General features: G+C 48.0%; 1 protein-coding gene across 8 annotated transcripts in view; it reads left to right on the forward strand.

The window, feature by feature from the left end:
* GREB1 (growth regulating estrogen receptor binding 1) overlaps positions 1-14,415 on the forward strand; it is a 135,308-nt gene that overhangs the window by 60,607 nt on the left and 60,286 nt on the right. For all 8 annotated transcript variants that reach the window (XR_015136419.1, XR_015136420.1, XM_086325619.1 and 5 more), the window contains exons 2-4: positions 3,500-3,656; positions 8,906-9,025; positions 10,464-10,640. Coding sequence is in view for 6 of the 8 variants with exons in the window: in XM_086325619.1 (XP_086181745.1) it covers positions 3,500-3,656; positions 8,906-9,025; positions 10,464-10,640 (454 nt within the window). In the remaining 2 variants the exon portion in view is untranslated. The remainder of the gene's footprint in view (positions 1-3,499; positions 3,657-8,905; positions 9,026-10,463; positions 10,641-14,415) is intronic.

The raw sequence follows: 14,415 nt of genomic DNA on the forward strand, positions 1-14,415 counted from the left end.
CTACCTCTGTGCTTCTAGACTTTAAAGCTTTGGTGTGTGCTTAGGGTTGTAAAATGAAATTTCCATTTTTTTGAGTGTGAGCATTCTTTCATGTTTTGTCCCTTTTGTGTTTCTCCCTTCCTCCTCCCCTCCCCTCTCCCTTCTCCCTTCCTCCCCCACCGCCCTCCACCCCCAATTCTGTTTTCTTTCCACAAGACTTCTTGTAGGCTGCTTATCATCCCTGGGGCTAAGATTCGGAACCCCATCTTTAAACTGGGCTCCATAATATCGCTCACATGTGTTGAGCGAGAGAACAGGCCAGGTGCCTGGCACTCGGAAGCTGGACAGTGTTCGTTTTCTTTCTTCCTCTTTACGGCTCTGTCCACACCAGGCATTGCTCTGTCTTAACCCCTGGAGTCCTCCAGGCTCAAGGTGCCGGTCAGGCATCAGGTGTACAAGACCTTGGGAAAGAAGAGATGTTCTGGATGCCCTGAGCGTTTCTTTCAACCCTCGAGCATGCTTCTGCAGGCGCTCCTCGTAAAATGGGCCGGACTTAAAGCTGCTTTCTGTGTGTTAAGCTCTTCAGACAAAGATCTATAGAAATAGGAGCTGTGCGTGATGTTATTAATTGGCGGCAGCTTTCCATGGACCACCCCGAATGGAAACGCACACAAGGGCCCCCAGATGTGGCCGGGAATCCCTCTTTCTTGGATTGAAGGATGCAGCCAGTCGAGAGGAAAGGCAGTCGCAGAGCCCTGGAGCCTCTTCCGACTGTTCCGGTGGCTCGGCCGCTACCCTCTGTCTTTCAGGAGCACTTTCTTTTTGTTGGGGCTAATTCCTGTAGCAACCCTCCCACCAGCTCATTTCCCCAGGCTGTAAGCTGGGGCTGACCAAGGAGGTGTGGCGGAGGGGGGCAGGGAACCTGTGCTCAGGCGTTATTGCCTCAAGCAGGAAGTGTTTAATGGTTTCCATTTACTGTTAGTTGGAAGAAGGAAGGCTGGACCTTTCTTCCAACAGAAGCGGAAATCAGCCTGAGGACACCACCCCATTTTACCCTCAGGAGGGGAACCAGAGTTCCTTAGGGCACCAGTGGTCCCGTCTTGAAATTGCTCGGCCACCTATAGCACCAGGACTCAGAGAATCTCCTACCTACATCTTAAGTCAACGTGATCTGTGAGGCGGTGCCTGGAATGTGAAGCCAGTCTCACAACTAGTGTGGCTGGCGGTGTGTCACTGTGATGAAGCCGGAAGCCACTGTCCTGAGGTCATGTCGGGGCTGGCATCTTCTCCCATTTTTTTGGCCGCACCAAGCAGCTTGCGGGATCTTAGTTCCCTGACCAGGGATCGAACCCGTGTCCCCTGCTGTGGAAGCACAGAGTCCTAATCGTTGGACTCCCAGAAAATTCCCCATCTTGTGCTATTTAAAGTCAAATATCACTTTAAGAATCAACGGACACATGAAATAGATGAGAGCATAGAAAAGTTGAATAATCTGTTTTCATCCCTTTAAGAGAGTTTATCTTTTCTTATATGATAGCAGATTTGCAAAAATCCATCCAGCATCTGTCTAAAAGAAACCCTTAACAAATTTTAAAAGTAGTTTTTAAAGGCCACGGTTGTGATTATCCAATGAAAATTAGAAACACATAATATAAGGCTAATCCTTCTTCCTCTCAAATTTTGACTGTTTAGAAATTAAACCTACATTTCTGGATAACTACTGGGTCAAAAAGGGAATCAAAAGGGAGATCATAAACTATCCAAAAAGAAATGAAAGGGGACCTCTTTACACGAAGCCTAGGGGTCACAGCATAAGAAGTACTCAGGGAAAAACGTATAGCCTTAAATATCTTCACTATCAAAGCAGTCATATGGAAAATAAAGATGAGGATAAAGTAGTCATTTTAAGAAGTTTGGTAAAAAGTACAACATGTTAAACTAAAAGGAAACAGGGCGATCTAAACAAAAAACTAAATGAAATAGAAAACAAGCAGAACACATTAGAAACGAATATACATTTAAATGCCAGTTCTTGGCCAGGACTAAATATAGAGATTTAACCACATGTCTGATTCCAGAGAAATGTCTGAGCGAATATCTGAACTTTCCCTCAAGGGAATGTGATGCAACCATTAAAATGGTTCTGACAGCCTTTGTAAGAGGATTGGCGGAAATGTTTATGTCAAATGTGAAGAGCAGAATCAAAAAGTTTATCATAGAGTGATAGAGCCATGTGGATACAGCCTTCCATGTCCCTCCTGTTTCCCAGGGAATTAAGTCTGCAAAGAGTACATCAGAGTATCAGAGAGAACGGAGTATTGACAGGTGCTCAACACAGAGGCAGGGTGCAGACATTGCCTGATGGAAGGAAGGACCACATACTGTATGATTCTATTATCGTGTGTCTACAGACATCAGGTGGCTGGCTAGGGCTGGAGGATTGGGGACTTGGGGGTGACAGCTAAAGGGTATGAGGTTTCTTTTGGGGGTGAGGACAGTGTTCTAACACCAGTTGTGTGATGCTTGGACCACATGTGAGTATACTAAAAACCATGTATTTGTACCCTTAAAAAATGGAAGTATAATTTATTTACAGCATTGTGTTAGTTTCTGGTGTATAGCAAAGTGATTCAGTTGTACATATATATGTTCTTTTTCATATTCTTTTCCATTATAGTTCATTACAAGATATTGTTATATATAGCTCCTGGTAGGAACTTTATGGTAGGACCTTATTGTTTATCTGTTTTATGTGTAGCAGGTGAATGGGATGGCAAGCGAATTAGATCTTAAGCTGCTACAAAAAAAAAAAAAAAATCACATTGATTATCTTGGGGCATGGACGCAATGATTTTCCTCCTGGTTTTCCACCCTATTCTGTAATTCCCAGATTTCCAGATGTAATTCTGTATTACTTGTCTAATGGATACCACGATAAAGTAATAAACACTGTAAAGCAAGAATGTTCCTATTTGGCCTTTTAGCAGAGGAGGCCGTGATGGGCAATCTGCTAACCTTCCTCCTGAGAAGGTGAGCGGAGGCCGGGTCCGGTAATCCTGAAATCGGGGACTGGTTGTCATGGATCGCTGCTTTGTCGGCTGCCGTCACACACAGAAAGTGGCGCAGGGCTATTCTTCTGCAAGTCAAGGAGAAGAAAGTGTCGTTTTTGTCTGGGGTCTCTCAAAAGCAGGATCACCTCTCAGGGAGAAGCTGGGGGCGTTGCTGTGAAACCTGTGGACGACTAAGAGCCAGTTTCTAGTAAAATCTCCTAAGAGGTGTCAGACTCTGCTGAGTGCTAAATTAGGGAAAGCTGTTACTTACATAACTTCCTGTAATTGCCCGGCAGGAGCAGTCCCTGAAAGCCACCCGCTCCTCCTCTTGGCTGAGTGGGGGATACAGGGCCCTCCCCTCCTGGCAGCCCAGATCTCTTCTACCTTTGGGCTTCATGCTCGGGGGTCAGGCTTTTTAACCGCAACTGAAATGCCATTTTAAACAGAAGACTCCTCTGTCTCTCTTGAAGATGGGAAACTCGTACGCTGGACAGCTGAAGACCACGCGGTTCGAGGAGGTCCTGCACAACTCCATCGAGGCCTCCCTGCGCTCCAACAGCCTGGTACCCAGGCCCATCTTCTCCCAGTTGTACCTGGAAGCAGAGCAGCAGCTTTCCGCTCTAGAAGGTAGGAGATGTGTCTGTGCCCTTCTCTACTGTGTGCGGGAATGTTCAAGATGGGACTTGAAACTCTTTCCTCTTCCACTTGGTGTAGCAACTGTTGGGTCTGGCAGAATGGAATTATTAGGAAACAGAAAGTTGCATGTGCGTCCTTACTTGGCTAAAACTCAAATTTAAGTCTCAGCCATAAAGTTGCAAGGAATGAGATGATTCACTGGACTAGTAGGAGAAAGAAAGGCCGGTGTTAACTTGTTCTCAATTGGTTGTTACTTACGCTCATGAAAGGTTTTGATGGTCTGACTTGGATAAATAAGATATTTTAACATATTTTTGACCCTCAGTTATATATATATATATATTTCCTCTGTGATCTGTGGCCCTATCTTTGCAAAGGCGTGTAAGTACTTTTCCATGTGATAGCAGTTATGAGAGCCCTCTACTACTACTACTACCACCACTAAGTCGCTTCAGTCGTGTCCGACTCTGTGTGACCCCATGGACTGCAGCCCACCAGGCTCCCCCGTCCCTGGGATTCTCCAGGCAAGAACACTGGAGTGGGTTGCCATTTCCTTCTCCAATGCATGAAAGTGGAAAGTGAAAGTGAAGTTGCTCAGTCGTGTCCGACTCTTAGCGACCCCATGGACTGCAGCCTACCAGGCTCCTCCATCCATGGGATTTTCCGGGCAACAGTACTGGAGTGGGGTGCCATTGCCTTCTCCGATGAGAGCCCTCTAGAAACTGTTAAAAGCCAAGAATAAAGCCTTATGAGTTTAATGTGTACCAGCAATAAATTATCTTCGGACATGGGGATAAGTTTGGGGTTTACTTAATTATCCAGAGAATAAACTGGTTGTATTTTTCAGTCTTCAGTTTACATTTTCATAGTCACGTATCTTCAAGTCCAAAGTTGCCCCACCCCCTTATCTATTGCTGAAGAAGTCGTTTTGGTCACTTGTCTTCCACTTGAAGTTACCTGCAGACTTCGCTTAGCTTTTGAAGTGAAAGACGGCTGTGGTTTACAACAAAGATGAACTCATTAAGGAAGCCTGCAGTGTACCAGGTCCTGTCTTAGGGTGGTCGTGGTGTGTGCCTGTGTCCCTGTGTGTGTATGGTTGTATGTGCAAGGTGGGTGTGGGGAAGGTGGGCTGGGGACGGTTGCATTTTCCAAGAGAAAATGAGGCACAATATCTGATATCTGATCGTCCCTCTCTAGGAGGGAGGCTTTCCTGTGTCACTCTTTAAAGCATTTTTACAAAATTAATCTTGCAAATAGCAACAGCTAAGGACCTAAAGGAACTGGCTCTGGGTCTGAGAGAAAGTAGATTGTGGTCAAAAGCAGGAGTCAGGAAACCCAAGGGTTCTCTGGCATTCACATCAAAGTACCAATGATTTCCGGCCCAGGAAGTTTTACTGTGACACTGAGGGGCATTTGAGGAATAACTGGGGCATCTTTTACAGTCCATGTTTTCGACTAGCTGAAAGACTTGTGAAATATGTATTAAATGATCCTTGTTAACTTCTTACAGTATCGAAAGGCTTAGCTGCTAATGGGAAATGAACAGTAGTACTCATGATAAGTACTCATGGTCAGCCCTTCTCGTTTATGATATGAAAACCAGCTCAGGCCCTCTCTATCATTTTCCCGTTTGTCTGGCAAGCAGCATAGAGAGACCCTCCCGGATTTTGTTTCTCTAGCGCTGGGAGGTGGAGAAGGCAATGGCACCCCACTCCAGTACTCTTGCCTGGAAAATCCCATGGATGGAGGGGCCTGGTGGGCTGCAGTCCATGGGGTCGCTAGGAGTCGGATACGACTGAGCGACTTCACTTTATTTTTTCACTTTCATGCACTGGAGAAGGAAATGGCAACCCACACCAGTGTTCTTGCCTGGAGAATCCCAGGGACGGGGGAGCCTGGTGGGCTGCTGTCTATGGGGTCGCACAGAGTCGGACATGACTGAAGTGACTTAGCAGCAGCAGCAGCAGCGCTGGGAGGTGTGGGGAGGGGGTTGGTGAAAAGGAGGAGATGGTCGATTTGCTAAATGTCCCTATCAGTCGAGCACTCAGCTTGAGCCCCTGGTTTCTGCATCATAGAACGTGGTGCACAGGGTTTGTTTGGTCTGTCTCTCTGTCGGGATCTCTTATCTTATTGCTGTCCTTCCTCAGACAGTAACATTAAGGATGCTTTTTATGACCAGGGCACTGGTATCCCAAACACCCCTAGATCTGTTAACATTTTCTCTATTTGCAAGGGCAGTTCAGAGGGGCCCTGTTACTTTGTTCTCCAAATTAGGGGTATGACCTTTCCTAACAGGGGAGAAACCGTTTATGTGTTATTTTATTTTTTTTTAAAGGAAGGCCAAGCAAACCAAACAAATACACCCTTCAAATTTGGGATAAGTATTTATTAAACAAGATACAGGTAAATTCCTGTCGTCCCACCCACTCAGAATGTCATACAGTTTCTTCTCATGTAAAGAAAACAAAACTTATTCTAAAACATCAATACTTTCATACACCATGGGGTGAAGTGCTATCATGACATCTCTGGATACCCACGGTTGAGTTTTAAGATCCTAAGCTCCCAGTCCAATTGGTTTTGTCTAAGGCCATTTTAAAGCCCTCATTCTGCCAGAAGACCTTGGTAAACAGTCTGGTTTAGTCTGGCCCTGGTTAGGAAGTCTCCTCAGGCTTGCTGCTGGCTGACAGATTCCATCAAAGACCCTGGAATGTCTGATGTAGACCTTTGACCTTTAATCCCGCTTTCTTAGCAGAAAGCGGATTCTTGGCAGCCACTGGATTTTGAGCCCTTTCTTTGACTTTCAGAGGCTTAAGACCCTCCTCTTTCATTCTTTCCGAGAGTCTGCATTCCTGCTCTTTTTGGTTGAACAGAATAAACCTGCAGACATTCCTGTGCGTGCCCTCCAAGCTCCGAAAGCCTGGCTTTCTTTCCCCTTTTCACTCTAATTGTTGGCTCTTTGCTGTCCCCCTGCTGAGCCCCGGTGAGTCCCTGGTTCACAGACTAATCTTGATTTTGCAGAGCCTTCCAAGCCACCCACTCCGTAGGCGGCTAAAGGGTGGTTTCAGTCCCCGTGGGGACCGTGCTGCATGGGTGGCACCTGGAGTCTGGGCATGACTCTATACCTTCTGCTAAAACCAACCACGCCTGCATTTAGTGGCAGGAAGGAAGCGTCTGAAAGAGGCTCTGGTGTTTATCCCTTCAACTCCCTTTGTGTTCTTGCCTGGGTAATCTTTTTACAGTCTCCCCACCACCTCTGTGTCCTCCAGTCCTAGAGGGAGGCAGACACCAGGAATTCTTGCTTACTTCCGGCTGTGACCTTCCCAAGGTCATGGGCCTGGGCTGGCTCGAAATGTTCAGTTTCTTCTGCCTCTTGTCCTTCCGGCACGTTTAAAATAGGGCTTCCCTTGTGGCTCAGATGGTAAAGAATCTGCCTGCAATGCAGGAGACCCAGGTTTGATCCCTGGGTCAGGAAGATCCCCTGGAGAAGGGAATGACTACCTACTCCAGTATTCTTGCCTGGAGAATCCCATGGACAGAGAAGCCTGGCGGGCTACAGTCCGTGGGGTCACAAGGAGTCGGACGCGACTGAGCAACTAACACCTTTAAAGTGGTGACCACCCTGAGGTTATGCTCCCAGCCCGCTGTACTGATTAAATCACCCTTGGAATGTTCTGTGCAATGCTGAGTGCCGTGTTTCCCCACGGAGACTGTCACAGCTCAAGGTGGCCTTCTATAACCACCTCATCTTAAAGAGGCAGGATTTGACGCCCAGAGAGGTTAAGTAACTTTCCTGAGGCCACACAGACAATGGCAGATCCAGGGACTAAAACTGGAGTTCCCAGATTCCTAGCCTGTTTTTCTGTTGCGCGTGATTTCGTCATTAACTGGAAAACACGTCACATACTGAATGGATGGGTTGAGAGCCAAGGGAGGTGAGAGTAGAAGAAATGGCAGCAAAGGGGCTGGCACAAGGGGAAGAGACAGGAGACACAGAAAAGAAAGGAGCAGCTGTCCCTGGCCTCGGCTATCTAAGGATGTTTGTAGCAGCCCTACTGTGTGAAGAAATCTGGGTGCTATTTATTAAATGACATTTAAAGATAGGCAATTTGAGAAAGACTTTTTACCCAAAACATCTCTTAAAAGAAGTTTGAAAACTCACTGATGTGAAACCCTTTTTCTCTAGCAGGCTGGGTAAATAAGGGGTGTGTGTGTGTGTGTGTGTGTATGCGCGCGCCCTCTGTGTATACTCCAAACAGTTGGGAATTACAATGATTCGGAAAAAAACAGGAACAAACTTTTTGGCTAACTCAGTGGTTTCCTGAGCGCTGCCTCTGTGTGTGTGAGATATTCTGCTTGGGGCCTGAATTCCTGAATAACAGCAGCACCCCCGGCCCCCAGGAGCTCACCACGTGGGGAAGGCCAGCTCCTCTGCTGCGGAGATGGAGAGCACGCACGAGGAGAGTGGGGTTTCCCTGGCCAGTTGCTGGCTCTCCTGGCCTGTTCCACATTTGCCATTAGTCCTAAAGTACTATTTCACTTGAAAAGTTTCCTATAGGCATAAAGTCGCTGAGAGGGCCTGACCCTGTGCTGGTTTGTTTTGTGTGTGTGACAACTTCTGGTGTGTTTATATTTCTAATAATGTATACATCTAGTTTTCCCTTGGGGATAAATAACAGCATATGGTTTGACTCCTGTCTTATTCAACGTAAAGGCCGTTCACACTGTATTTCAGGTTCTATTTTACGACAAGGACAGCAGCTTGGGCACCAGATACAGCTGGGAACAGGCTGGCTGTGCTGCCTAGCAGGTGGTTGAATCACTGGGTCTCTCTGAACCTCAGTTTCCTTACCTGTAAAATGGTCCCTGGGTTACACTGTGGTTCCTCCCACACAGCTGTTATTGGAGTGCCTACTGTGTGCAGACTTTATAGTCGGTCCTTGTCAGCAACTGTATACATACCGAGCTCTGTTGCTCATGCAGATATGTGCAGCTGTGAGCGCTGGGAGGGGATGTGGACGTGTATTTTCTGAAGTCCTAAGGCCAGGCTTGGAGCCAGAGTCTGTGACCTTGGGAAAGACATCCGGTCTGAGTGAGCCTTGACCCTCGCCCCTAGTGAAGAAGGGTGATGGTGCTCAGCTTAAACAGTGTGTCTCTGAGGACTGGTTAATTCCTAACTAACTGGGGCTCACCATGTACTTACTTCTGCCTTGGTCATCACTCCCCTATTCCACGTCTAGGTGGAAGCCGAGTGGACAATGAAGAAGAGGAAGAGGAAGGGGACGGGGGGCTGGAACAGAACTGTCCCCCAAACCCCTACCAGATGCACCCCCCGCCTGAAGGATGCTGCACCACGGACGGTGAGATGCCCACTGGGCTGTGCGCTGAGAGCCCCCCGAGCTGTGAGCTGAGCCCATGTCCCCAAGATGATGGATGAAGGGGAACCACCCCATACTTGAGAGTCAGACCTGGCTCCATCGTGGCCCTCCCCACCCCGCTCAGAAGCTTTGAGTAAATGACTTAACTTCTCTGAGCCTCGATTTCCCTGTCTACAAATTAGAGGCAGGACCACCTGCCCAAAGATGATCACATGAAAGCCTTCCAGGGCTTTTCCCACTCAGTGCCTCACACAGTGGGTGCTACTTCCTGCTTCCTGCTTTGCCCAGGAGCAGATGGGAGAACTAGGAGCCAGTGCCTTGAAAATGGTAAAGCAGATGTCCCTGGAGGAGAATCTTACTAAGGTATAAATATCTTATGGGTTTGCAGGGAAGGTCTTGGGGTCTCAGAGTTCACATTAGCCCATGTCATCCCTCTTGGTCATTAAAGATGGGAAAACACAGGGCATGGGGCCACTTGTGCCTTCGGGGAGAGAGATTCCCAGAAAAGGTCGATCCAGATAAATCTCGGCTGTTTCCCTCTTCTTCCTTTTTTCCCTAAGTATTTCTGGACACTTAATTTAAAAATAAGAAGCATGTTTAAGGGCTTCCCAAGTAGCACTAGTCGTAAAACATCTGTAAAGAGACGAGGGTTTGAATCCTGGGTTGGGAAGTCCCCTGGAGGAGTGCATGGCAACCCACTCCAGTATTCTTGCCCGGAGAATCCCATGGACAGAGGAGCCTGGGGGGCTGCAGTGCATGGGGTCGCAAAGAGTCAGACTTGACTGAAGCAACTTAGCATACGCACAGACGTTTAAACGCTCTGAAATAGAAAAAGTTCAAGTGCGTAGTGTCCCCCTCTACTGATGGGACTTCTCTGAGACCATCATTACCAGGTCGTCAGCCTGAATTCCTGCCCTTGGCCTGTGCCTCATACACGTTAAGTGCAGGGTGGAAAAGACCTCAAAGTACTCGCAGTCCCTTGCGGATTTTTCCCTTATGGATTTTTCATCCACGTTTTAATTTACCATCACTTGTCTAGCCATTTCTCCCGTTGACCTTCATTTGTACATTCACGTATGTGTATTGTACGGTAACAGCAGTAGTCGTAAATACAGCAAGTAGTTAAGTGTCACGAATGACGATGGTTACAATTTGATCTCTCAGAATTACTTTTATTCATTTTATTTTTTTATTCTGCCCAGTCACTTTATTGTTGTGAATCATGGTAACTGGCAAGTGAAGCGCATGTAAGGATAACATAGCTAATAATGTTCTCAGAATTAATTTTAGAGTCAGCCCAGGCCAGGGGTGAGGGTGGTTGCTGACAAAATTCAGACTGTTTTCCTGCTTTGCCCGCGTGGATCCTGGTTGTGTGGGGGCGCTCGCTGGACGGCGTGTGAGCCCTGTCCATCCCTCCTAGGGTTCTGCCAGGCCGGGAAGGACCTGCGTCTGGTCTCCATCTCCAGTGAGCCCATCGACATCCCTGCGGGCTTCCTCCTGGTGGGTGCCAAGTCCCCCAGCCTGCCTGACCATCTCCTGGTGTGTGCCGTGGACAAGAGGTTCCTGCCGGATGACAACGGACACAACGCCCTTCTTGGTGAGTTCCTCCTGGGCTCTGCTCTACAGCTCAGGCTGCATGATGGGTGGGGACAAGGAGGGCCACTGGTCCCCGTGGAAGACAGGCCACCTTTGGGCCTCTTCATCAGCACGTCCCACAACCCCATTCATTCCTCATTCTGTGGCCTATTTCTTTGTGGAATGGAATGCAAATGAGATTTGTTTTAAAATGTGACTACCTGGAGCTTTCCCTGGTGGTCCGGGGATTAACAGTCTGTACTTCCAGTGCAGGGGACGTGAGTTTCATCCCTGGTTGGGGAACTACATGATACTGTGTAGCATGGCCAAAAAATAAATGAATAGTGTAAAAATAAAATGTGACAACTTTCCTATAGAAAGCCTGTCAGTTAACACTACTTTTTTTGGTAAATGTGTTCATCAGAACTTTCCTAAGTGCCTACCTGTGTTGGGAATGTAATCCAGACCCCATCCGAGATGCTCTCAGAGGCCAGCAGACGCGTGGCAGGAGGAGAATAAGGCTGAGCGTGTGTCCCCCTGACCAGGACAGTCCTGTTCCAAGTGACTGCCCGGCACCCTCTACCATTCTCTTCTTTGCTTTACCTTTTGCCTCTCACCAGTCAAGGTCGCCTTGGACCTGTTAATGAACTTGCCTGAGGGTGCATGAGTAAAAGAATGTGGCCAGGATTCTGATTCAGGTCTTCCTGGTTCCATATGGTACCTTTAACTACTGCACCCCACAGTCACTCAGGGTCAGGGTCAGCCTAGGGAAGCTGTGGTTTTGACCTTTGGAACCACTGCTGGCCCATGGAATCCTCAATGTCAGTGCAAGTCAAGGCCAAGCCATACCAAGCCTGTCTCCTGTTGTTTCAAACATTTATTGAGCTCTTACTGAATGCCCGACCCTGTGCTCGGCACGCTCCCCGGTAAGTGAAGCAAAGTCGGGGGAGACATGAGGTTTGGACCGAGAGCTCAGCGAGCTGGCTCCAGCCCCGTGTCTGACCATAGGCTGCTGTGTGACCCTGGGCCTCCGTGTCCTTGTCCAGAGAGTGGGCAAGTGCTTTCTACATGGCCCCTCACCTGGCCTGGCATCTCCTTGGCAGGAGAGCTGGGCAGACAGGAGGGTTGGTAATGATCTGTCTAGCTGAGATGTAGCCTCAGAAATAATCTTCATGGCAGAAGCAAGTTTGATCATGAGAGTTTATGGGAAAAACTTCTAGGTTAAACTTCTCCTGCTGGCCCCATTCCTTCTGTGCTTTCCCAGTGGACAAACATTTAAACCTCAGTTTTACACTTGATATGTTCCCAAATCTGGGTAGGTAAAAACACTTTCAGTTCAGTTCACTTGCTCAGTTGTGTCAGACGCTTTGCGTTCCCATGGACTGCAGCACGCCAGGCCTCCCTGTCCATCACCAACTCCCAGAGTTTACTCAAACTTATGTCCATTGAGTCAGTGATGCCATTCAACCATCTCATCCTCTGTCGTCCCCTTCTCCTCCCGTCTTCAATCTTTCCTAGCGTCAGGGTCTTTTCCACGGAGTCAGTTCTTTGCATCAGGTGGCCCAAGTATTGGAGTTTCAGCTTCAGCGTCAGTCCTTCCAATGAATATTCAGGACTGATTTCCTTTAGGATGGACTGGTTGGATCTCCTACACACTTTAGTGGATATTTATTGAGGACATTTTATGTCTGAGTCTCTGTGCAAAGGACTGAAGGATGGAGGTGGGACAGCAAGGCTTGACCCAGAGAAGAAAAAGAAATGGTTCCTGCCACGAGGGCACACTCTGAAACCTGGCAGATGACTGCTCAGTGGAGGGACAGACACGACTCTGAGGCAACAACCAGCAGGAGAAAAGGTTTTGGCCGGTTCTTTCTTAAGGCGGCTCTATGGGTTTATTGTAATCAGTTTTGAAAGCAAGAATAATCCAGGAAATTTACTCCACCAAGGAAGCTCATTGCTTCTGAGTCATTGCATCTCAGAGTGAATTTGCTTATCAAGGCCGCTCAGGACAGAATGAGTGGGGAAGACAGACTGGTGACTTGGTTAGCGTTTGATCTGGCCTGAATTCCTCCCCTTTGTGACTGTAAAGGAATTGCGAGGGCAGTAAATCTAGGAGGCTCCATGTCTCGAAATGCAGAGGCAAGAATCTTTCAGTTCATTCACCACCGGCCTGGGAACAGCTTCAGCCCCTCCGGCGGGGAGCGTAGAGGAAGTGGGGTCTTTGTTAATTGCTTGCCAAAAAGCCATCGGAGGTGGGTAACAAGGGCCGGCTGGTAATAACCCATGCTTTCTTCTTTTAAAATAACTTTATACTCTCAGCTTGCACACTTAGCACTGTTTAGGTTTCCTGCAATTAACCCTGATGGCTGCACAGGGCATGGTGGCCCAGCACCCCTCTGGGGCCGGGGCTCAGCACTTTTTAGTGACCTATAAAGGGGAGGCTCTGGAGTATCTTAGGAGAAAGTAACAGCTTTAAACCACCCCCCCCCACCCCCAGCCCCCCATAATTTATAGAGAAAGTAGTGCTGGTTTTAGTGACTTTGAATCAACAGAGAGATTTCGGTCTGTGAAAGCGAAAAGACTAAAATGTAGGTGTGTGTTCCAGTTGTTTGATAGTAATTCATCGAAACTAGCTGAGAAGGAGAAGAAACCATCTATTACAGCTGTGTGTGTGCTTGCTAAGTCGCTTTAGTCGTGTCTGACTCTTTGCGACCCCATGCACCGTAGCCTACCAAGCTCCTCTGTCCATGGGATTCTTCCGGCAAGAATATTGGAGTGGGTTGCCGTGCCCTCCTCCAGGGGAATCTTCCTGACCCAGGGATCCAACCTGCGTCTCTTACGTCTCCTGCATTGGCTGGCGGGTTCTTTTCCACTAGTACCACCTGGGAAGCTTCCATCTATTACAGCTGGAATGTTCATTTCTGAGATGAGAGTAAATGAGCTGTTTGTTCATCTAGCAGGCAAATAATTATGCATTTATTATTATTCATAGTAATAAATAACTGAAGGTAGACTTTAAGTTCAGACTGGGGCCCCAAAGCCAAGTGGCACTTGGTCCTTCCCGGAAGCTCAGGGCCGTGGGAGGATACAGGCCAACCAAGACTTCCCTCAGAGATCCACATGCACAACCACAGAAATCGAAATTCTGGGAAATCTCTGGGCAACAGGCTCCCACCACGGGCTTAAGATGCTGTGGGATCCCCAAGGATGCATTGACTTCTGGGATGAGAGTGTCTCAGAGGGTGTCACCGGCGACACACTTGGGTCCTAAAAAATGGGTGGATTACCAATTGGAGAAAGACAGCAGCAGCAAATGAACCTAAATAGCAGCCACTTTACTTCTCATGTGCTAATGACTATTGGAGTTAAAATGGAGTGAGTGAGTGAGTGTGTTACTACCTAGCACTGAGATATGAAGAAACAGAAGCATGCGCGATAGAATGAGGTGTGCCTGTCCTTACTGCCCTGGGAGGGCCAGCGTTTCCACTTTGATTTCTGAACCACGGAGGAGCCCCTTCTGGTTTGTGGCCCTCCCTCCCTGCCTCTGGAACGGAGCCGTGGTCCCATAGCCCACATTTGTCGTCGGACAAAGGCCTGTAACCTGTTTAGCCATTTCTGCAAAGGGATGGCAGTGCTGGCCTTGGCGAGGTGCTGGGAGCATCCTTGGATTTGCAGTTCTGTTTCTTACTCATCATCTTTGGTTTGACCTCAGAGTCAGGATCCCTTCCAGGGAGCTTGGAAGGTTTCTCAGGGCCTCATTCTTGGATGGCAGTTGAGCTGCTCAAGGTTCCCAGGTT

Source organism: Bos grunniens, chromosome 11 (assembly GCF_055505025.1).
Source record: "Bos grunniens cultivar Pamir isolate PY7600 chromosome 11, Bosgru_T2T1.0, whole genome shotgun sequence".
In the NCBI taxonomy this organism is placed as follows: Eukaryota; Metazoa; Chordata; class Mammalia; order Artiodactyla; family Bovidae; genus Bos; species Bos grunniens.